At 33.3% G+C, this 23,493-nt stretch overlaps 4 protein-coding genes across 10 annotated transcripts; 3 read left to right on the top strand and 1 right to left on the bottom strand.

Annotated features, from left to right (window-relative positions):
* LOC109352442 (RING finger protein 165-like) lies at nt 1,189-3,469 on the top strand. 4 transcript variants are annotated; one of them, XM_019594430.1, is made up of 4 exons: nt 1,190-1,376; nt 1,415-1,617; nt 1,776-1,858; nt 2,757-3,467. In XM_019594430.1, exons 2-4 carry the CDS (start codon nt 1,477-1,479, stop codon nt 3,343-3,345), a joined length of 813 nt encoding a protein of 270 aa, XP_019449975.1. In that variant the 5' UTR covers nt 1,190-1,376; nt 1,415-1,476; the 3' UTR covers nt 3,346-3,467. The 4 variants fall into 4 exon arrangements, with proteins under 4 accessions (XP_019449977.1, XP_019449975.1, XP_019449976.1 ...); XM_019594432.1 differs by having other exon boundaries at nt 1,189-1,578; nt 1,779-1,858; nt 2,757-3,469; XM_019594431.1 differs by having other exon boundaries at nt 1,191-1,617; nt 1,779-1,858; nt 2,757-3,466.
* Nucleotides 6,010-11,307, top strand: LOC109351874. The gene is made up of 9 exons (XM_019593547.1): nt 6,010-6,307; nt 6,918-7,046; nt 7,147-7,276; nt 7,441-7,561; nt 8,715-8,796; nt 9,319-9,372; nt 9,764-9,802; nt 10,553-10,652; nt 11,081-11,307. Exons 1-9 carry the CDS (start codon nt 6,077-6,079, stop codon nt 11,209-11,211), a joined length of 1,017 nt encoding a protein of 338 aa, XP_019449092.1. The 5' UTR covers nt 6,010-6,076; the 3' UTR covers nt 11,212-11,307.
* Nucleotides 12,586-15,645, bottom strand: LOC109352465 (ras-related protein Rab11D-like). The gene is made up of 2 exons (XM_019594464.1): nt 15,277-15,645; nt 12,586-13,406 (listed from the first exon to the last, which is right to left on the bottom strand). The coding sequence occupies exons 1-2, from the start codon at nt 15,495-15,497 to the stop codon at nt 12,971-12,973; spliced, it is 657 nt and encodes a 218-aa protein (XP_019450009.1). The 5' UTR covers nt 15,498-15,645; the 3' UTR covers nt 12,586-12,970.
* Nucleotides 18,108-22,301, top strand: LOC109351872 (probable alpha,alpha-trehalose-phosphate synthase [UDP-forming] 7). 4 transcript variants are annotated; one of them, XM_019593544.1, is made up of 4 exons: nt 18,128-18,460; nt 18,881-20,917; nt 21,268-21,541; nt 21,818-22,301. In XM_019593544.1, exons 2-4 carry the CDS (start codon nt 18,927-18,929, stop codon nt 22,142-22,144), a joined length of 2,592 nt encoding a protein of 863 aa, XP_019449089.1. In that variant the 5' UTR covers nt 18,128-18,460; nt 18,881-18,926; the 3' UTR covers nt 22,145-22,301. The 4 variants fall into 4 exon arrangements, with proteins under 4 accessions (XP_019449091.1, XP_019449089.1, XP_019449090.1 ...); XM_019593545.1 differs by having other exon boundaries at nt 18,128-18,470; nt 18,884-20,917; XM_019593543.1 differs by having other exon boundaries at nt 18,129-18,466; nt 18,882-20,917.

The following is a 23,493-nucleotide window of genomic DNA, read 5'->3' as shown; positions in this document are numbered from 1 at the left end:
ATAATGACTCAAAGAAACTCATTTCTTTCTTCATTATAATACCTTGGCCAAGGTCATTTTATTATAGAGCTCAAACTCATTACCAAGAGTTGATGGATTCCTTCTTGAATAATCATTAATTCTACAAGCATTTAATCACACCCAATATTCATTCAAATAACGTCATGAGACATTATGTGTCTGAAATCAAAGTATGATAAATAACATGGTAATTACTATGTTATTCTCAGGTCAAAGGAAACTATTTCATTTCTTATTGACAATTTAAGGTAATCTTAACCATTAGGAATTCTCAATTGAGTCAGTTCAATGATCATATCCACATATACATCATTTATATGTGCAATTTAATAAATGAGATCTATTAATATTTATCCAATAAATACTATCACACATATATTGGTCTACCCGAGTCATTGATGTCCTATTATCAATGATTCTACGACCAAGAACAATTTAGATTAAAAATTATAATAGACATGTTTCTCATTATTATAATCTCTATTATAATAACAAGTCTCTAATTTTTAATCAAGGACCTTATCATATAATCTATTTAATTAAATGATCAATATGATAAAAATAAATAAATACAATTACCATAATTATATTTAATGACAGATTGAGTCTTGGGCATAAATATAGAAGTAGACGAATATATTTCTAACAAGAGTTTGTACTAGTACTAAACTCTTCCATGCCAAAGAGGATCCTAGCTCCTGACTAAGGTAGTTTGTGGAACAATAAATTTGCCCAATGAATTAGTTTATATACGCAATATCAGTTAACGATGTCTGAATGAATAACTTACAAAGGTTGAAAGTTGAAACTTTCTATGAGAAAGTGTACTTTACTCAAATTGATTTTTTGTTCAAGTCACTTGGCGTATTCTGAATCTTTCCGTCCCTATGTAAACTAAATCTTCTATTTTTTTGGGTACAAAAACTAAATCTTTTATTTGATTCTTTTATTTAAATTCGAATTTCTATCATTTCAAAATCATAAAATAAAACAAATTGTAAAGGAAAAACAAAAAAATCCAATCCCTCTACACACACTACACAAATTAATATATTACGGTCATAATTATGATTGTCGACAATAATTTTAAATTTTAAATTGTCTATATATATATTCTCCGCACCTAATTCCATTCCTCTCAATCTTCCAAGAAACATTAAAATAAATAAAGCATCCATTAACACTTGAAGAATATGATTCTTGATTCCTTTCACTCTATTTCTATGCAGCATCCACCACAAGGAGTAAGAATCAGGCTTTGCATCAGAATACAAATTAATGAACTAAAAAGTAATGAGTAGAAGTGACAACATTACCAGGGATATGTTCTTGGTGATTGGTAACAACTAAATGAAAAAAGCCATAGATTACCAATGTTTACAAAAAAAGAACCTATATTTACACCAAAGAAAGGAAAGAATACTTATATGAAAAGTTGAGGAGGTTAGTGAAATCATGAGCGACAACATGAACAGCTTCATGCCATTCTCAGGGGCTAGGAGGACAGGTTTTAGAGCCTATGATTCTCAGTCTTTCAATCATAGTGATGCCAATGAAGTGCCTGTGTTTTACAGATCTCACTCTACTATGGCCTTTGTAAGTATATTATGTTCTTGGTTTATACCAAGAATCCAAGATGTTTAGGACATGGCAGGGAAAAGAAAGCCAAATTTAGTTTTTGTTCATAGGAGGAGAAAATGAAACTATCATTGTTTGAGGATAATAACTCAGTATATGATTTTGGTTTATATTAGCAGGATGAAAGGAATTCAAGTGAAATAGATCCATGGCGGTTGCGGGAAGATAGAACTCCTACTGGATTCCACAGCATACCATTGTAAGCTCAAATTTCACAAACTTGCAAACTAATTTGTTTGGGGTGTAAAAGTTCCGTTCGGTTTAATTTGATTCATCCCTTCAGTTTTGTGGTTTAAACAGGAAGCGCTTACGCCCTACTAATTACTTTCAGCTTACACTTTCTTCTTGCATCATTAACTTGGCATATGTATACTGCACTAGCTTAGTGTGCTTAACACAAACAAGATTGTACAATTCAGATAAAAACATATAATTTCTGTAATAAAAATACATATTTCCTACAAATTCATGGTTTGACAAACTGTTTCCCGGGCGTTAATTGAATAGGATTAACAACCACGTTATAGTTATCAAGAAAGGAAAAGGAAAACAAAAAGGTAACATTCATAGATGTATTAGAACGAGCAGAATATAATATATGACCTTTATTCCATGTTTGGTGTATAAGGGTTAAAAAGTGAGGCAATTTGGTTTAGAGGTACAACCAAAAGAACAGAACATGATATGTATATCATTCGAGTTCAGCTCATCTTCGATAATGGAGAGTCCAATACTAAAATATGAGTGAAATTTTTTATTATTAAAAAATAACTTGAAATCAGGGCTGTCGAGTATTCTATGTGTCAAATGCTACATTAAGATTTTAGTGATAATGAAATTCTACTAACTAGCAAGGTAGATTGTGACCACTATCGTGATAGTCAGATGTCAATCTCTACTTTATATGCATTGATAATTTTCAAGGCCATGGACAAATCTAGTGGATCTTGCCCAATTTTCCTTATGAATTTCACATTAAACCAAGATTACACAATTGTTTTTCTTCTATTATTACAAGTAATAGGACTGTATGAGTAATGGAATATGTTATGTAGTTGCATGAACTTATGATTTACTGATTTTTTAGCAATTTGAAGTTTTCCAGGACAACCACATATAAGGCAACAAACTTATGTTCCCCATAATGGAAACATGGAAAGGATTTTCAACCCAAGGCTCAGAGAGATCTTCCAGCACTCACCTCCAAGATTCACATTCCAAACAAACACACAAGTTGTTCCTCCAGTGATAGAAAATTCCAAATCAACAGTTTTGAGCAAGCTTAAGAAAGAAGTCTATAACCCCACCCCAAAGCTGTTATCCAGGAATTTGAGCTTATATTATAGAGATAAATACAATAGAGTAAATGGTTTGACAGAGAGGAAGAAAGATAATGATGAAGATGGTAAGAGGTGTGCTATTTGCTTGGAAGATTTTGAGCCTAAAGAGGAAGTGATGACCACTCCATGCAAACACATGTTCCATGAGGATTGCATAGTGCCTTGGTTAACAAGCCATAGTCAGTGCCCAGTTTGTAGGTTTGTGATTAGTGAGACAGTGAGAGGGAACCCTTCATCATTCAACAACAATGATAACATCAGTTTGGAACCCAATGACCAGATTGATGGAGAGCTTTTGTCAATTTTGAGGGCCATGGAAGAAGCTTTTCACTTGACTAGTCACTAATATACATGTAAGAATTTACCATAGTTGGGAGGAAGATTTGTAAGTTCAGACAATACTATGTAAGTTGTGACTGAAACCAGAAAGCAGTTTGTTAGCATAAAATATTATGGTAATGGTAATAAAAGTTCTGCATGCATGCACCTAATAACTCCCTTTTTGTCATTTCCCACTTGATCCATAAAGATTTACATTAAAATGCACCAATTTTTAGAAAAAGTTAGAAAAATGTTGATTAATTAATCATATCTATTGATTAGAACTATCAGTCAAACCAAATTACGTATGCCATACACTCTGTTCTCACTTCTCATCCAAGTTCTTTTTCTTCTGGTAATTGTTTTAATATGTATATGCTGATTACTGAATGTTATCATCAACCCTGTTCTTCAAATCAGAAATGAGAGGCTATTATTCGAAGGGTAGAATGTTTTGCAACATTTATCATATTATTTTGGTAAAGCAACGGGGTGGACAAGGCTACCCAACAAAACAGACACGAGAGAAGAAAATCCTTTGACTTTGATAGCATGTATTGAATCATTAGTTATGTTTTCGAGTAAAATGAATGCAGGGAAATGGAAGGTTCAGAGTCATCTTATCCGAATAGCATGAGACACATGAAATCCTGTGTAAATCAGCAAGGACCACCTTACAAAGCTAAATACTATAAGTGTATTATATGATTCTCAAGTCTTTGCTTCTCATATTACCTTCCAAAAACTAACTCTTAAACAGAGCTAAGAGGAATCAATTGAAAGATGACAACATCAGCACATAATATTTATCACCATGGTGAAAATAAGCCAATCAAATATCTAGTTTGTACTTGATAAGTAACTGAGAAAATTTAAGGAATGAGAAGATTTTACGTCCCCAACCAAATTTGAAAGAAATGTTTGCTTAAAGTAAATTATAAATATAAAGAATGATGAGTGAAGTGCTTGCTTTAGAGATAAACTTACTAGTCCTGAAATGAAGCTGATAGAGATAAACTTACTAGGCCTGAACTGAAGCTAATGTTTTGGCATAGGTTGTGGTACAGAAGTGTGCATATTCAAAATTTTGGATGTGTCATAAATTCACAACATATATCTTCCACAAATTTTACACAAAATCCACTTTATTTGAACCAAATGCGGGTGTCTTAGTATTCTCTCAAATAAAGTTACTTTCCAAGGGATTGATGGGTTTGAGGAACCAAGGTTGAAGGTTTACATAAGCTAGGCTGGTTTGTTAGTTTTTTAAGTGATGCGTCTAATTAATTAACTGGTTTAGCAATTTGCATACTAGCTTTCATATATGTTCTGATCACTACATGACATTTCCAACTTCTTTGATTATCAAGTTCAAAACTTAGACAAATGTTATTGGCTTTCTTGACCCATTGGTTATGCTTCAGGTATTATCCTTCAACAGGTATATTTATGGAATGGATTTCTATGCTGTTCTGGAGAGCGCCCTGGTTAGTCATCGTAGGTGCATCGTGTCACAAAAGAGGATGCAATGAAGTGTATATCCTTAGTAAAACCACCTTAAATATATTTATGGTCACCAATTTTTTTATTTCTTTCCTTTTAATTATAAATCATATGCTTATATGTTTTAAAATATTGATTTTAATCTTTATCATTGAGTAAATGAGGACGTGTCTGGTACAAACTTAGACGAATGTCTTACTAAGCCCTCATAAAAAAGGAATAGATTAACTTAGAGTGTAATATATATATATATATAAATAAAAAGAGTTAATATATTATTTATTATTCATTAGACAATTATAACTAATATAAATAGTAAATAATATGATAATAGTAAAAAAAACCTACTATACTAAGAGTGCATATATTTTGTTCTCTTAATTTTAACAAAGGTAGTAGGTGTTACGAATATACACGTGGGAAACAAAAAAAATCTCATTCTCACTTAAGCAAATAACATTAGTTTCTTTATATATTCATTAATTAATGTAATCAGTTAGCAAGAAAAATATAAATTGTATATAATATCGTTACCTATAAGCAACTTCTACTTGTGTGCTGATGTTTTCTTCTGTCTATATCATGATTTTAAAGTTTAAACCTTCCAAAATTGCAAATAGATCGAAACATCACAAATAAAAAGAGGTAAAAATATTGCGCAACTTGTTATCAAAATTCGGTGGCAATTATCACAAACTTGAAGCACGTAAACAGCAACAATTGGAAACACGAAATAGCAATCGTCCACAAGATAACACGTGCCAAACTTCCACCTTACCTAGTTTTTCCCACTTCCTAGATTCATCCAAAGCACCTCCAGATTCTATTCATGTCTTGGCTGTAACACTGCCATGTCAGCAACCTCCTCCTCCTCATATCAATTAATAAAGTTTTGTAATATATTTACAAATTTAATTTTAATTACAAATAACAGCACCAAAAAATATAAATACAATGTCTATCAGATATAAAGTATTGTATATTAGTTTAAAATCTATGTCTTATGAGTATAATTTTTTTTCTATTATCGGTACATCATTTGTTATTAATTTATATTACTTTTGGTTTGTTTGAGAGTCAATAATAGTTAATATATGAATGGTTGAGTGATTATATTTACATCCACATACATATTAAATCAATTGTATATGCACAATCTTTTTCTCTTCTTATAATACCACAGACACTTATTCATATTTTCATTTCATTTCTATGTTCAACAAGCTTCTATCCATTGGAATTTTTTATTTTGAATGGCTCAGTTACTATCTCCAGTGTACACAGAAGCTCTCAAAGTTCAGAACCCATCACTGAGTTTTTGTTCAAGTAGCTCATGGAGGATGTTGCCAAAGACTGCAAGTACTTGGAACTTTGTAACAAACAGTGGCAAGAGAAGAGGATGTGGAAGAGTCAGAGTTGCTGCTGAAGACTCATTTTCTCTAACTGATACTGTTGCAGATGACTATTATGCTGTTTTGGGTCTGGTAATTCATCAAACTCTGATCTTGTCTCTCTTTAGTTTCCTTCCACCAAAAGGGGCAAAAAGATCTAAATAAATATTTTGAAATGAATAAAAATATATGTTTTATTGAACATTCAAACTTTATTTCATACAAGATAATTTTTTATGGCAATTCTTTCAAATGTGTTGTGCCTAATTTAGTGACAATAGAGCAACCACTGATAATAAATTGGGCGGATTTGTTTAATATCTAGGGTTGATTTGGGTAAACAGTTTATTGATCACTTATTAAATAATTTTGTTTAATAAGCTAAAAAACACTTATTTCCATAAATAGGGTTACTGAAATCACAAACTTCTCCTTGGTTGGTCTAGTGATCTAAGACCTCAATTATCCCTAAGTATCGTACCAAAAGAGATTAGTTAATTATCATAGGTGGGGACCATTGTTATACCAAAAATTATTAGGGTTATTGAAATATGCTGAAAATAGTGTATTGGAGGTAGTAAAATATTTTCATAACTGTATCTTACTAAAATAAACTGTTTTTATAAGCCCAAATAACTGCTTTATAAGCTATCCGATTACAAGAAGATGTAATGTCTAATGTAGTGGTTGGTCTTTTTACTAGCTTCCAGATGCCACACCAGCGCAGATCAAGAAGGCTTATTACAATTGCATGAAAGCATGCCACCCTGACTTGAGTGGCAATGATCCCGAGACCACGAATTTCTGCACCTTCATCAATGAAGTCTATGCGGTGGGTTCCATTTTTGTACCTTCATTCATAAGAAGAAAAAAATGTGATTGAAGTTTTGTCCTGTGTTTTGGTTTATTGTATATTAACTGTTGCAGTGCAGGTGCTCAGTGATCCTGTTCAGCGCATGGTTTATGATGAAATTCATGGGTATTCTTTGACTTCAATCAATCCTTTCCTCGATGATTCTAGCTCGAAGGATCATGTTTTTGTTGATGAATTCAGTTGTATAGGTGCTTTTACTCACTCTTACAATGTTAGCTTATATGTTTATGTCAAAAGAAGAATTATGGTCTATCTAATAACACTTGCTAATGATATATCTAGAAAGCTCTGCATGTTCAACTAGAACACTTAAAAAGCATACTACCTAATCATATCACAAATCCTTGAACAGGCTGCAAAAATTGTGCCAATGTAGCCCCTGATGTGTTTGCAATAGAGGAAGACTTTGGTAGAGCCAGAGCATACACCCAATGCGGGAAATCTGAATTAGTTCAACAGGCAATTGAGAGTTGGTATATCCATGTGCATCACTCCAGTCACTCGTTTTTATCAGTGCTTTCCATTATTATAATTAACTGACTTGGTTTTGCTTCGAAGAATAGGTTTAAATTTTTCTTCTACTGCCATTATGTATTCTTGATGTATTTAAAATCTGAAGTGCCACCTTTATTTTGCAAAATCCCTTTTGCCCTTTCCGATTCATGTCATATATGTTTAGGGGTATTAAGAAAAAGAATCCTTTGGTGAAAGTGAATGATCAAGAACCTATGCTTAGTTCTTGATAGAGAAATAGAAAGAATAGAAAGCAATGATATTGAAGGTTTGATGAAAGAATACCTCTTATTGATATTACTGAATGAATGAATTGATACAAAGAACAAGTTGCTTTTACAAAAGAAATGAAAAAGCTATTTATAGAATAGAAACCTAGAATAACTGATTTAACTAACTAATTGAACTAGCTAATTCTAACTAATTCTGGAAAGACCACATGCTTGAATCCTAATAAACCATGTGCTGAAATGATTCAAATGGGATGATGATGAGATGCCTTGCTGCACAAGACTTTACTATTCGTTCATGATCATGCTTTGGTTAATTAGCCTTTGGTGATCTTCCTGTGGCTTGGTTATATACGTTATGTTCTTGGCCTTGCTATTATTCTGATCTGATGAATCTGATGATGTATTGGCTTGATCTCTTTGGTTGATTGCTCCATTGTTTAATAAGGGGCAAAGTGTTCTTAGTTTGGGCTTTGGCACCGCATTGTACCCCAAAAAATTGTGGGGCGATTATGCTTATTTTCTTTTCTTTATATGTTCTAGTCTTGAAGATATGATCTACAATTTGTCAAGTATTCAAGCATGCAGAAACTTGTTTTTAGGCCTAAGGTGACAAGGTATCAAGTTTCTAAAAACTATAAAAAATACTTAAAAACTGTAAAGAAGCAAATATGCGGCAAGGCTGCCCTAGGGATGTTGGTTCATCATAGATAAGTATAGGAATTAGCCTTTTAATTTTTTTAAGTTCTATACAATACATATTTTTAATTTACCATTGATTCCCTTAGATGCTTAGAAAGTTTGTTATGACAATGCCATTGATTGTGAGGTAACAAAGCTAAAGGATATTGCTGAAATTAATTTCATTTTTTTGGTATTTTAGCCCTGTTGACTGCATTCATTGGACATCAGCTGCACAACTATCATTACTTGAAGATGAAATGCGTCGCGTGGAAAGAGTAAATGTAAGGCCTTAGTCATAAACTCTATCCTTTCCCTTTATTTTTTCTTGTGATATATATTCCTAAGATAGCATCCCCTCTTTATCTTTCCTTTCTCTGTTAGATGGGTATTGTTGCATGAGAAATAAATTTGATCAACCAGCATATGATTTTTAAGGTCTCAAACTTGAACCTTTTTATGGTTTTTTGACCATGTTGAGTATAGCCTCAATGCTTATCTTGAATTCTAAGTCTTTAGGCTTCTACTAAATCTTTATTTTCAAAACATGAAGCAGAACTTTTTCAGCTATAATTTATAATATGTTTTTTAAATGGAGAGAATACACTAAAATCTACTGCATGAAATTTTAGTAAACCAATCAGTCGCTTTTTAATGGTTTCTTCAGTTGGCTAAAGGAAGGTGTCCCCCGCCCCTGCTAAATGTAGTCCTCTCAACAAATAGATTATAGACTTGCAAACACTTATGATATAGTTTAGCTTTTTTATAACAGTTAACTATTTACTGATCCTCTTAAATATGAACAGGTTGCCCTGATGCTTACAGGCATGGGATCAGCATTAAACGACGTTTTCAGAATGGTGAGAATAACTCATTCACTACTGGGTTATTTAAATGATCGTGTGGGTTTTCTTCTAATTTTTTATCCACATTTTTGTGGATATTTTGGGGGTTGGTGACATTTTCTTAGCTTGGAAAAACTCATCATATACCTGCCTGAAAGACCTTGAATTCGGATTAATATGGGTCAAAAACTCGTCATATATCTTCATTCTAACTCTGGAACTTGGGACAAAAAATCATCATAAGATGGATTAAGCGTTTCATAATACTATACTTCATAGAAGCATTTTCATTGTCCTGTCCCATAGATTCTGATGCCTCTTTAGTTTCAATATTTCAGTTTTTTAGAATGTTTGTACTCTTTAAGTTCTGTACTCTACTAACATGATCTAACCGCACTAATGACAGGCAAGTTCTCGATGGGAAAGGAGGCAGTCAAAAGTTTTGGTAAGAACTCATACTGTGATTTTATTAGTAGTACAAGAGTGACTTGTCTTAAATATTGAAGATTCCTTATTGGTACTTGTTTGTGACAACAAGTCACTGTAACTTATCATTCCAAGCACAAATCTATATCAATGGCTCCAAAAACAATCATATGAGTAGAGTTTTGTTCGATTTGATACTGACAGAGAATAGTCTAGGCATTCCAACTTATCCTCGTCCATAAGTAACAATTTTTTTTACATCTAGAATGCGAATAGAGATCTGTTGTCTCGGGTCTTGTCCCATATGTTGTCTCATGATGAAAACATTACATGTTAATTAAAAATTTTAAACCTTCATTATTGTTGTTATTTTTGCTTCATTATCATTGATGTGGGACAACGTATGAGAAATGATCTGGGACAACAGATCTCTGTTCATAGAATTCTTGTTCTTTTAAGAGAAATGATAGGCTCTATAGTTTAAGATAATGCATTTATGGTGAATAGTACATAACTCTTTTTGAAAATAACTACTACTTGCTTGGAAAAAGCTACTTAAACAGCAAAGCAACTACTAAACTTTACATTAATGAGGAATGGATTTAAACTAATGTGACTCATAGTATGACAGAAGTTTCACATCACTCCTCTTTCATTAAGTAGAAAATTGTGATTATTCATTATTTTCACAGTATAAAACATTTTATGCACACGATTACTTTGGCTTCTGGCACAACTGAAGTTCTAAATGCTGATGAGTTTCTTGCAGGAACAAGCAAGATTAAGGATGATGAATCAAAAAGGTTCCAACAACTCAGATTCATACTGGGACAATCTTTGGGGAAAGCCGAAAGACTACCAAACTTCAGGTATGGGATGTGACAGTATAGAAATGATGTCCACTCTTTTTTGGTAGATAATAGTGTACACTTTCTAATATTAATCTTCCAAATGCTTCTGTTTCAAGAGTTACGTTGTTTCAGAACTTTATTCATCTTATTGTATTTGTACTTCTGACCTCAGTATCAGTATTAACTGATTTTGGCTGCACATTCTTAAAAAAATTGTGACCCAAGTTTTTTCTGCTGTCATCTAATCATATATTGCTAAATCATCAAAAACAAAATTGACTATGCCAACCACTACTTCAGAAATCTTACTTTTTTGATGTTCTAGCACATAACTGGATGATAGCACATAAACTTCATATCAAATTTAAACTATAGTTTATATGCTTCAGCAATACCAGATTATTTGTTTATGCTTCTGAGTGTTACAAATGGAAACCATTTTGCAGAGGAGGAAGTCAAGGAACGTGAAAAAAGAGCTGCTGCTGCTGCCAGAAGATGGAGGGAATACTCAAGGAAAGGTGTTGATAAGGTTCCTACTTTTAAACTTCCAGAGGCAGCTTCCAACAATGACAAGTGACCAGTATTTTCCACATACCTTATATAACTATAGCATCCACTCTCATGTAATTAATTCATCCATGCTATGTCATTGAAGCATAAGTGTATTTCTCATTAGCAATCTGTAATTGTGTATGCAACAACTGTAATGAAAGTAAATGTGACAGATTAGTTATAGTAAATAATGCATGGGAAGTTGAAACAAAGCTAGTTCAGTGTGTTATCTTTTGTGGTAAGTTTATTATTTTTGGTTTTGCATAATATAAAGTTTAAAAGTCCAAGGCACCTAGCAGTGGTAGGAATTCCTATTTCTTTACCTGTTTCCATTTAAATTGCCAAGTTCAGCATGATATGGTGTAATACACCAAATATTGAATCACTAGGAAACTTCAAAAACAAGTGTCCAACTTAAAAGAATGTCTATGACTCAATTGCTGCATAAAACAGCTATGACTTAGACAAAAATGTCCTAGATCTTGAAGTGGAACATTCTCTTAGACAAAAATACCAAAAATATCATTTTGATATATAAACTGTATGCACAAAGATAAGCATGATGCTAAACAAGACAACCTCCTCCACTAGAGTGAAATTAATGGTGTCTCTTTCATTTGGGCCCTAGCATTCTTGTAATCCACTAAACAAATAATTTTTGAATTGCTCAATTATTGAGTGCACATGAACAGAGAAGACAAATTAAGAAGAGTATCATTATGCAATTGCAGTTTCTTATAGGCATTTGCAATAAACAAATCAATATTCTTTAATGAAAAATAAACAAATTTATCCTGTGAAGATGCCAAAATGTTTAGTCCTCAAAAAGGCTTCAGTCATGTATGAATATGAAAATTAGCTCATCCCTCAGTACGAGAGAAATACCCAAAATTATCTGTTGATACATAACGCATAGCTAAATATTATGCCTATAGAAAGACTTCAATCTTGTGAAATTTGACCATGACAATTAAGCAATTCAATGTCAATAATAGTAGGACTATATCTAGAAGTAAATTTGAATGAGACACTAGTTTTTAACATAAAAAACCACGCAATTAGTGCAGAACACATGTGAGTTTGGCCACTGTCCAAAAGTATATTTGTCTCCATTCTACATTAGTACAATATGCAGAAAGATTTGGTAACTACAAAACATGTGAAAAGTTGTATGCATATGATTGACACAAAATATTTGATTGAAAAAATGTTGGGTTTAGATGCTAAAATAGAATGTTTCATAGCTCCACTTTTTTGGTACATCAGAAATGAAAGACAAACTAAACTAGTACAAAGGGGAGAGGTTCATCTCCAACATTTGGAGTGCCCCATCTGTTTATCCACTATCCATGTCTTTAGTTTTATCCTATAAACATGAATTATGGTATAAACATTATTCCAAAACTAAGTGGGCAATTCTATTTAAAAAACAAATTGTTGACCAATGTACAATCACAAAATTGTGGTACATGGAGTGACACATAAAGGGACATCTGATTTTGTCCCTCCTCTAATAGGTAATTCTAAAATAAGGAGAACCAAACCCATGGCATATCAGACAGATATTAGAATCCTAAATAAAATTTGGATAAACAGACTTCTTTCAAATAAGTCACTAGAAAGAAGGTATTTAAGAAGCATAAATCCTGCATATAGATACATGTAAATATTATCCAAACAATAAGTAAAACTAGCCTTATTCTAAGAATGCTATCACCATGCACATGTAAGCATTTACAATTTGACACAGGCTATCAAAACCACCTGCCACAGATAATGCATCTCTAATTTGAGCAGCATCCAAATCTCTTCAAAACTGAAGAATCATCATTCACATTTATTGTATGTCCTTTAGAGGGCACAGCTGAAGTGCTGGCATTGTCAGCAGCCTCAAACGATCTCTTGCTCACGATGTGGTATATCTTACTAAGAACCTCGGTGAAGGCATTTTCAACATTTGTTGATTCCAAAGCAGAAGTCTCCATGAAGTAGAGAGACTCCTCTTCAGCAAAAGACTTTCCATCTTCAGTAGAAATAGCAACAAGGTGGCGAAGATCTGATTTATTTCCAATAAGCATGACCACAATGTTGGGGTCTGTGTGATCCCTAAGCTCCCTCAACCACCTCACAGCATTCTCAAATGTAGAAGTGCGCGTTACATCATACACAAGTAAGGCACCAACGGCTCCTCTGTAGTAAGCACTAGTAATGGCACGGTACCTAATTACAGAAACACACAATTTGAGTGGCTTGGTGTAGTAGCTCACACTTCAATAAAGACACTTCTACAACCATTCAAGTGTGGTATTAGTTTATACTTGTTGTAAAATGAGGCACCAGAAAATTCAGCCGCAACTCAGGTAACATTTCATTAAATAGAATGCGGGGAAAAATAGTACAAGTAAAGGTTCTATCAATGTTGACTAGAGTTACTTCAAGAATGAGGAATGTTAAATTAAAACCCAACATGTGTAGCATAGGCAAGCTAAATGTCAGAGCTGCAAAATAGAGCTATAATCAGTCTCTTTTATTACCATACTTCCTTCTTTTTCTTGTATACCAACACAGTATGTTGCTTCACAAATTAGAAGAACCTCAGCATAATATAGTTTGGCTGGAATAATGTTATCTTGAAGACATCATTGAAGAGATGTGAATATCATAAAACCCAAATGAATAAAAGACAACTATTTTCTTCATGCTTTTTACCCTTTCTTTATGTGGGATACCACTGATTGTATAGCAGGGGAATACAATTTAAAAAACCCTCCTCCAAATAATTAGTAGGAATTAGTGGCCACTAGATTGAGCATAGCACACCAAAACTACATGGCATTGGCCATATATCAGACACGTGTATTATATACTTACATAGATAAATAATATTCGGCTACACATAAAACAATTAACCGGTAGCATGCTAGCTATATCCCCAGCCGACCCCACCTAGTGCGATTAAGGTTTCATTGTTGTATCTTAGCCATATCCACCTAGCTATAACCGGTATTAAACATAAGTACAACGAAGACACATAGATTAAACTCATTAAAGTCTAGAAAGATCAGGTTTGCAAGATGTGCATGCACATTTAAATCCAACTGGACAGTTGTGAAGCCAATATGAAGTGCATATTCAAATTTAAGCAAATGGCATGCATATCGAGATCACTGATGGTTGCATGTACATGTATGTGTTAAAAACATTCAATTACCAGAAAAATCCAAAATGCAAAGAAAACATATTATAAACTGCAGCTCTATATGGGGGTTCATGGACTAACATAATAATATGATATGATAAACATACAAGTGAAGAAAAGCCCAGCTTTTACACATGTTCTTATTCCTTGATTCTCTGTTGTATTTTATATCTTATGACTAGCTAACTTCAGAGAGAGAGAGATGGAAAGATCTGATTTTATCATTGCCAGCATGCAAGAATACCACACTCCAAAGGTTTGCCATGAGAAACAATCAAAATCAACATTTGAACTAATTAAAAAAGGTCCTGAGTGGTAACTCAAATTTCCAATTCCAGAGGAGTATCTGAAGCTTAAACCAATGTTCAGCAACTAGAACAGAAAAGTTATAGAGTGAGAGATCATGAACGTATGAAACTTAAGATTGTGATATAACATCCATCGAAAAGAGTTGAAGGCACAGGAAGATATGATTAAGCAGGTTTTAACCTTAGTGTACAATGAAATATTGTCATGTTTTTTCCTATTGATCATTATTGATTTATTGTAAAAAAAGAACCCTTAATGTGGAGTCTATAGAAAATCCTAAATTATATAAATCAATTGGTGTCTGTTGCAATATCCACTTAAATTTAAGTTTTCAACCTCATAACAGTTTTCGTAAATAAACAAGATTCAGTTTGAATAATATGAAGTTTACATCAGTTTGAATACTTCACAAGCCCACTAGATTGACTAGAACACATAAAATTATGACAAACCATGCTGGATAGATTCAAAGAGAAACAATATTCATAAAAATTAAATCAAAAGGAAAAAAAACAAAATTTTCTGAAAAAGTTGAATACACATGATTGTGTTGTGCAGAGTAAAAATAAAGAAAGAAGAAACCTTTCTTGACCAGCAGTATCCCAAATTTGAGCCTTGAGAACCTTTCCATCAACAGTTAAAGTTTTAGTTGCAAACTCGACTCCGATGGTGGACTTGGACTCCAAGTTGAACTCGTTCCTTGTGAACCTTGAAAGCAAGTTTGATTTGCCAACACCAGAATCACCAATCAGAACTAGCTTGAAGAGGTAATCGTATTCATCATCACCCTTGTACACAGCCATGTTCTTCTTCTATATTCCTTTGTTTCTGGTGATGATACTTTTGATGGGTCCTTAGTTTGAAGGTATATGTTATGTTTTTAAATAGAGAGAAGGAAATGGTAAAAAGGAATGTTTGGTGGTAACGGGTGAATTTGTTTGAAATGAAAATGAGGATCAAAACGGATAGCACTGTTGCGAGAGGGCATGCCCCACCAATAAAACGGGAATCCCATGTCTATAGAACTAACATTCAAAACAAAATTCAACTAAGTAATTTTAATATTATTACATTCAGCATGGAAGAAAATAAACGTAGTTATTCGTCTAACGTGTCTATATATATTACCATAATATAACTGCGAATACTGTGTAGCTACATTCCGTACAACATTTTCTATAATTTATATTTTAGTTTTTAGAGTAGAGTCTGTTATATGTAAGAAAATAATAATGCATTTTGTTATACAATAATAATTAATTATACTTTTTAATTCTTTTAGTATATCTTAATTATTTAAGTCCTATATAATGCATGAACAGTTATTCACTGTATATTTACTTATTTAATTCGCTTGTTATTGGGAACAAAGTTTTCTAATTGATTATAATCACCTTGTATTCATGTCATTTTATAATTAATTGAAATTTAAATTATTATTTGCTTATTACCTAAGCATATGTATAGTCTAATTAGGGACGGATTAAGAGGAGGGTAAGTATCGATGTTTGCATGTATAAATAACTATATATTACTACTTTTAAATTTTAATCATAATGTCTTCCTAAAATATTGAATACTATATGTTTATTTATTTATTTGTATATGGCTGGCTCTCTTTTTCATAGTTTTTGAATAAATATTTACATGTGTGAAGTATCTAGCTAGTAAATTGTAAATATTATTTTTTTCATAATAACCTTTAAAAAAATTAACTCTCCTTCAATGATTTATTGTCCATCACTATTGTCACTTTAGGGTTAGCCAATTCAAGTCTTCAAGTATGGCGGTGAATTTATTGTTATCATTAGAATTTTGATTAAAACAATATAAATACTATTAATATTATATATTGACTCAAAATTTTAAGATAATGTGACTATTTTACATACAATGATCATAACTGTACACATATATATTTTAAATATTCAATGTCAACAAATATAGAAATAATTATCACATATTAGAAATCCATATGGAATGTTGATAGTTTTTTCATCAAAGTCTTCCATATTCCATAATAAAAAATATATTCGTGTTTTAGACCAATAGTTTATATTTTTAAATTAAACATCCTACCTTAATTCATCATGACTCATGAGTTTGAGTTTGGTTATGGGGTTTTATTCACGATCCAATACTATAAATCCCCATTGAAGTTTCTGACCTTCATAACCATATTTGGGGCTAGTTTCCTAATCTCTTTTTTTGTCTCACAAATAGTTCTACGTAATTAATAATTAATGTGAAAAAACTCTTAAATTGTACGGGCAACTAAGATGGAATAAAAGAAGGAGAATGGAATGAACAAAATTATTATGTTTCTGACGAAATGCTTCACTTATCTCAATTTCAAGTACAACAACTACCTATAGTAGCTAACGGTATTTTACCACAACCTGTAACATTTAGAGGAGTTAATTACGCTATAGAATCCATGAGTTTAAGTGAAATTACATAAATTATCCTTCATTTTTTTTACATTTACACAAACAAATCTCTCATAGTTTTTATACTTTTATTACACTGACCACTCTTGCATGAGAAATAAGTGTTATCTTTTAAACAAAATATATGTCGATACCTCTTTATTATTTTTGGTTTGTTACGATATAGTATAAGAGCGATTTGAACAATATCTCTTTAGAATTATTGATACATTTTGTAAAAAAAAATAACAAAAATATATTGATTTGTATATATTTGAATATTTCCTCACAATATACCATGTTTTGTTTAACTTAATTATATTTATATTATTTTTTTGTTCAAAATCACACTTATTTCTCATGCAAGAGTGATTAATGTAATAAAAGTACAAAAAATTAGGGGTTTGTGTAGGTGTACAAAAAGTGAGAGATAATTTATGTAATTTCACTAAAACTCAGGGGATGTCAATATAATTTAGTCTATTTGGAGACAAATATATATATTTTTTGTTCTTATCATTTAAAAAAAACTAAATTTTTATTGTATTATTAACTTTTTATGTTTATCTCTACATACCTATGCTTCTATATAAGTTTTTAGGGGTGATTTACCACTTCCCCTTTTCACCCGTGTGTCACCCCAACCTCACGTAGAACAAATGACGTGTCTGATCCTGAGCTATTCCACATGCAAAGCCAATGCTTAATTTCACACCGGGTTTTGCCAGCTGGCATCTACGTCCATCGAACCTTATCCATTTTCTATAAAGTTAAGATAATCTCACCCTACCCGTCACCTATTCCCTCTTCACCCTTCACCTCACAATCATTTAAAATTACGGTCTTCTCTCCTTCTTTGACCCCACACGTGCCAAATCGAGATTTCATTGGTCCGTGACGCAGTCGTGTTAGGTGGGATACCTTTACGAAAATGTAGATAAGAGCTCCACGATTAAATTGTGCTTAAAAAAGCTATAAAAAATTAAAGTCACACAATTAATCTTTTTAAATTCATGAATGCTTTCAATCCACCTCATTTCATATCAAAATATATTAATTAATTAATTATTAGGTGTAAAATATTATATTAATTCGATAATAATATTGATATTTCGTAGCGTTTTCCGATTTCAATGTCATAATAATTCATTTACATTTTGTGGGAGAAGAAGGAGGAGGAGGAGGGAGAAGGAGAACAAAGAAGAGAAAATAGGTTAGATCTTGTTAAATAAGAAACCCTAGTTTTGTTCTATTTTGGGATATTTTCAAATCTTACAATTAACTCAGCTCCAACCTGAACTGTTACAATAAGGAATCGCTTCTCATTGCTTCAATCGGACAAGGTCTGTTTCAATTTCGATTTTCCATTTCTCAATTTGTGTCCCTTTTCTGTATTATTAGTTTGCATAATCATAAAAAGGTGACTTTTGTATTCTTCTGTGTTTGTTAATGGAGTTTTATTGTCATTGATCATTTTGTACGGAACTCGCTGGAGTTTTGTAGATTCTTATGGTTATTGTGATATAGCCCTTGTTGAGGGTCAGGAATTTTGGAATATTTTGTACCACATTACCATGTATATGTATGTGTGATGTGTCTGCATTTTGGTAAACCGATAATTGTTATAGTGTGCTCGATCATCACTTCATGGATCTTGTTCTCATGTGATGATGTTTGATTTGTGTGTTTAATTTGTGAGTTTTGTTGTTTTTGTCTGTTCAATGATGAATGGATTTGTGATTGCTGTTGTTTTTTCAGAGTGAAAGAGTTTTATAAGACTGCGTATTCTAGGAAGTTGCAAAGATGATGTCCAGGTCGTATACAAATCTTTTAGATTTGGCTTCTGGGAATTTCCCGGCAATGGGGAATCAGTTTAAGGAAAGGAAGCGGTTGTCAAGAGTTATGAGTGTTCCAGGGATTGTCTCAGAATTGGATGATGATCAGGCTGTCAGTATTTCTTCTGATAATCCGTCGACTATTTCTACTGATAGAATGATCATTGTAGCAAACCAGCTACCTTTGAAAGCAAAGCGAAGAGAGGACAATAAAGGGTGGAGTTTCAGTTGGAATGAGGATTCCTTGCTTTTACAGCTTAAGGATGGACTTCCGGACGAAATGGAGGTTCTGTATGTTGGGTCTCTGCGAGTTGATATTGACCCGGCTGAACAGGATGATGTGTCACAGTATCTGTTGGACAAATTCAAATGTGTCCCAACTTTTCTACCCTCTGATGTTTTGGAGAAATTTTATGATGGCTTCTGTAAAAAGCAGTTATGGCCACTTTTTCATTATATGTTACCGTTCACAACAAATGAAAGCCACCGTTTTGGCCGCTCAATGTGGGAATCCTATGTGCTGGCAAATAAGTTGTTCTTTCAGAAGGTGGTTGAAATAATAAACCCAGAGGATGATTATATTTGGGTTCATGATTACCATTTGATGGTGCTGCCAACCTTTATAAGAAGGCGCTTTAACAGGGTTAAAATGGGATTTTTCTTGCATAGCCCCTTTCCATCATCAGAGATATATAGGACCCTTCCTGTCAGGGAAGAGATACTTAAAGCTTTACTAAACTCTGATATCATTGGATTCCATACCTTTGACTATGCCCGTCATTTCCTCTCCTGTTGCAGTCGTATGTTGGGTTTGGAATACCAGTCGAAAAGGGGCTATTTAGGATTGGAATACTATGGAAGGACTATCAGTATTAAGATTATGCCTGTTGGGATTCACATGGGTCGAATTGAATCTGTCATGAGAATGGCCGATGAGGAGTCCAAGGTTAGGGAGATCAAACAGCAATTCGAAGGAAAAACCATCTTGCTTGGTGTTGACGATATGGACATTTTTAAAGGCATAAATTTGAAGATTTTGGCTATGGAACAGATGCTCAAACAACACCCGAAATGGCAAGGAAGATCTGTTCTTGTCCAGATAGTTAATCCTGCCAGGGGTAAAGGGATACATCTAGAGGAGATACATGCCGAAATACAAGAAAGCTCCAGCAGGATCAACAGAGTATATGGGCGGCCTGGTTATGAACCTATTGTTTTTATTGATAGATCGGTTTCAATTGCTGAAAAAGTTGCCTATTACAGCATGGCTGAGTGTGTTATTGTCACAGCTGTAAGGGATGGAATGAACCTAACTCCTTATGAATATATTGCTTGTAGACAGGGAATATCTGGTTCTGAATCATCCTCCAATGCTAGCATCCCAAAGAAGAGTATGTTAGTAGTATCAGAGTTTATTGGATGTTCTCCATCACTTAGTGGGGCTATTCGTATCAATCCATGGAATGTTGAAGCAACTGCAGAAGCAATGAATGAGGCCATATCAATGAGCGAAGGAGAGAAACAGTTACGGCATGAAAAGCATTACCGATATGTCAGCACTCACGATGTGGCTTACTGGTCTCGTAGTTTCTTGCAAGACATGGAAAGGGCTTGCACAGACCTTCTAAGGAAAAGATGTTGGGGAATAGGGCTTAGCTTTGGATTTAGGGTTGTGGCACTTGACCCTAATTTTAAAAAGCTCTCCACTGATACTATGGTTTCAGCTTACATGAGGGCAAGGAATAGGGCTATTTTGTTGGACTATGATGGTACTGTGATGCCACAGAACTCCATCAATAAAAGTCCTAGCAAGGAGGTAATCACTCTTTTGGAAACACTCTGCGCAGACCCCAAAAATGTTGTTTTTATTGTTAGTGGAAGGGGGAGGGCTAGTTTAAGCCAGTGGTTTACACCCTGCAAAAAACTTGGAGTTGCTGCAGAACACGGGTACTTCTTGAGGTCTGATCTCTTTCTCTCGCTCTGTACCTCTCTTTCTCAGACACGTATCATGTATTTATTGCATTGCTTAATGTCAGTTGTTCAAAGATTACTTATTGCATCAAAGGTAACTCTTCGCTCAGCCCGGTAGGCTTCCTTGGAGGGCGATATTGGGAAGTAAGTCCCACATCGTATGCCTCATTCTCTAAGGCATGATTGAAATACCTATTGGGCTACTCCTCTTGTTGTCAATTAGTTTTGAGATGAGAACTTAACAATAGTTCCTCATATGCTATCTCTCTTCATTTTCATTCCATAATTTTGGCATGTATCTTTGCTCTTGTATTTTATAAGTTTTGGGCATTTTTCAGATGGTCACAGAGTGAAGATTGGGAAATTTGTGGCAAGAGCACCGAATTTGGATGGATGCAGATTGCTGAACCTGTAATGAATCTGTATACAGAGGCAACTGATGGTTCCAGCATTGAAAAGAAGGAAAGTGCTTTGGTCTGGCAATACCGGGATGCTGATCTTGGTTTTGGATCTGCTCAGGCCAAGGAAATGTTAGATCATCTTGAAAGTGTTTTGGCCAATGAGCCTGTTGCTGCCAAGAGTGGCCAGTTCATTGTTGAAGTGAAGCCCCAGGTTTGTATGATTCCCCAAAATAATTTTTTGAGAAGAGAATGGGAAATAATAGCCTTGTATTTTACAAAAATATATTTCAGATTTTGAATTGGTTATGTCATATTCTAACAAGGGGCAACCTTCATATTTATATATTTTGGATTGTCTGCTGCATTATATTTATTTACTTCTGCCAGTAAGTGATTTGTTCAAATAATTGGTAAGTGCATGGGGCAGAATTTCTCCATACAAAAGGGGGGGGAAAACTGATACCATTTGCCTGTCTCTGTTTTGCAGGATGTAAGCAAGGGTTTAGTTGCTGAAAAAATATTTTCATCAATGGCTGAGAAGGGCACACAAGCTGACTTTGTGCTATGTGTTGGTGATGACAGATCAGATGAAGATATGTTTGAAGTAATTAGTAGTGCAATCTCAAGAAATATTCTTTCCTCCAAGGCTTCTGTTTTTGCATGCACGGTTGGACAAAAACCAAGCAAAGCTAAGTATTATCTGGATGATACTTCTGAAGTAATAAACATGCTGCAATCTTTGGCTGAAGAATCAGATTCTTCACCATCATGCATAGAAGAAGAAACTGGGGATTCCTCTCTAAGGCAAATGTAACTATGGGGTCTCTCCTGATTTTAGATTTGTTTAATTGGTATCTAATATTCGTGGTGATAAAAAGATGTGGGTATGTTTTCAAACATATTTTTCCACCATTTATATATTACATATATTTTTGGAGAATACATATTTTACCTTTTGATCTTGACAGTGATTATTTTAATTCTAGTGGTAGACGAAGATGGTAAATTGGTTTATAAGTTCTAGAAAATGAAGAAGAAAATGGAATCTTTTGTTTGCCCTTGCCAATGTTTCCGAAAACATTGTACATTGTTCATAGGATGTACAGGTTTTTGTTGAATTTTGGTTTAAAGATTATTGTTTTAGTGAAAATGAGAAGCAAGAAGATAACAAACCCTTTTGCATGCTCCCCCCACTTAAAGTATCATCTTCTATAAACAATTGAGTGAAGAGGGAGAATCGAAAAACCACCTTAGCAGACAACATATATAGAGTATGTTTTTTTGTCAATGGTTGAAAATTTTAATTATGCAGTTGTGCAATGAATTTAAATGGTACTAAATTATTTCTTTATACTTTCAGGACTGAACGTATATACAATACCATAGGTACAAATGGTACATGTAACCAATAATAAATTGACATTGGGACACTTTTCCACTTCACCAAACTTACTTTAACTTTTTAACTTTGTTAACTCTTCATTTTTCTCATTTCTTCCTTCAACATAATCATTTTTCCTCAATGTCTACTTTTCTAGAATTCCTTCAACTGTCATTTTACCCCGCATGTAAAGGTTTAGCTTTTGGGAGGAAGAAGATGATTGTGTGGTTATGACAAAATTGAAAGTCACAATTTGTCTTGCATTGTAGATTTTAATTTCATTTCATATTTTTGGCTTTTGGTCTTCTTTCCCATCAATTTATTAAACTATTGATAATTTATTACACTAATATACTGTATTGCGCTGTATTGATAATTTATTACACTGTATTACACTAATTGTGGTTATGAAATATCATGATAGCTATTAATTATCTTATGAAGTTCTATTTGTAATTTAATTTAATAATAAAATGATTGGGTTTAATAAATTATCAATACAAAATTAAAAAGAAAAACATAAAATATAGTTGGACTGACACTGTATTAGTGTAATACAGGGCAGTAAACATGTAGAACATTTCTATACTTATCTCTCTCACTGTGCAATGTAATGAGATTTTCACAATTCAATAACATAAAACAATTACCGTTTCTGTTTCTCTCTTCTCTATTCTTCTATACTCTCTTTACAAGTTGTGGCAATAATTGAAGTTTGAAGATCAACATACATGATAGTACCTTTACAGGTGATGGCAGAGACCACACTATGAGAGACCATG

This window comes from Lupinus angustifolius, chromosome LG07, assembly GCF_001865875.1.
Source record: "Lupinus angustifolius cultivar Tanjil chromosome LG07, LupAngTanjil_v1.0, whole genome shotgun sequence".
Classification (NCBI taxonomy): domain Eukaryota; kingdom Viridiplantae; phylum Streptophyta; class Magnoliopsida; order Fabales; family Fabaceae; genus Lupinus; species Lupinus angustifolius.
This window is presented reverse-complemented; position numbering and strand designations above follow the sequence as displayed.

Excerpts from the sequence above, each read along its gene's own strand:
- LOC109352442 (XM_019594433.1), top strand. The coding sequence starts at position 1,477 with ATGAGCGACAACATGAACAGCTTCATGCCATTCTCAGGGGCTAGGAGG. Across the intron at positions 1,618-1,775 it reads CTCACTCTACTATGGCCTTT|CAGGATGAAAGGAATTCAAG; the intron begins GTAAGTATATTA and ends GGTTTATATTAG. Across the intron at positions 1,859-2,756 it reads GGATTCCACAGCATACCATT|TTTTCCAGGACAACCACATA; the intron begins GTAAGCTCAAAT and ends AGCAATTTGAAG.
- LOC109351874 (XM_019593547.1), top strand. The coding sequence starts at position 6,077 with ATGGCTCAGTTACTATCTCCAGTGTACACAGAAGCTCTCAAAGTTCAG. Across the intron at positions 6,308-6,917 it reads ATTATGCTGTTTTGGGTCTG|CTTCCAGATGCCACACCAGC; the intron begins GTAATTCATCAA and ends TCTTTTTACTAG. Across the intron at positions 7,047-7,146 it reads TCATCAATGAAGTCTATGCG|GTGCTCAGTGATCCTGTTCA; the intron begins GTGGGTTCCATT and ends GTTGCAGTGCAG.
- LOC109352465 (XM_019594464.1), bottom strand. The coding sequence starts at position 15,497 with ATGGCTGTGTACAAGGGTGATGATGAATACGATTACCTCTTCAAGCTA. Across the intron at positions 13,407-15,276 it reads GATACTGCTGGTCAAGAAAG|GTACCGTGCCATTACTAGTG; the intron begins GTTTCTTCTTTC and ends TTCTGTAATTAG.
- LOC109351872 (XM_019593544.1), top strand. The coding sequence starts at position 18,927 with ATGATGTCCAGGTCGTATACAAATCTTTTAGATTTGGCTTCTGGGAAT. Across the intron at positions 20,918-21,267 it reads GAACACGGGTACTTCTTGAG|ATGGTCACAGAGTGAAGATT; the intron begins GTCTGATCTCTT and ends GGCATTTTTCAG. Across the intron at positions 21,542-21,817 it reads TTGTTGAAGTGAAGCCCCAG|GATGTAAGCAAGGGTTTAGT; the intron begins GTTTGTATGATT and ends TCTGTTTTGCAG.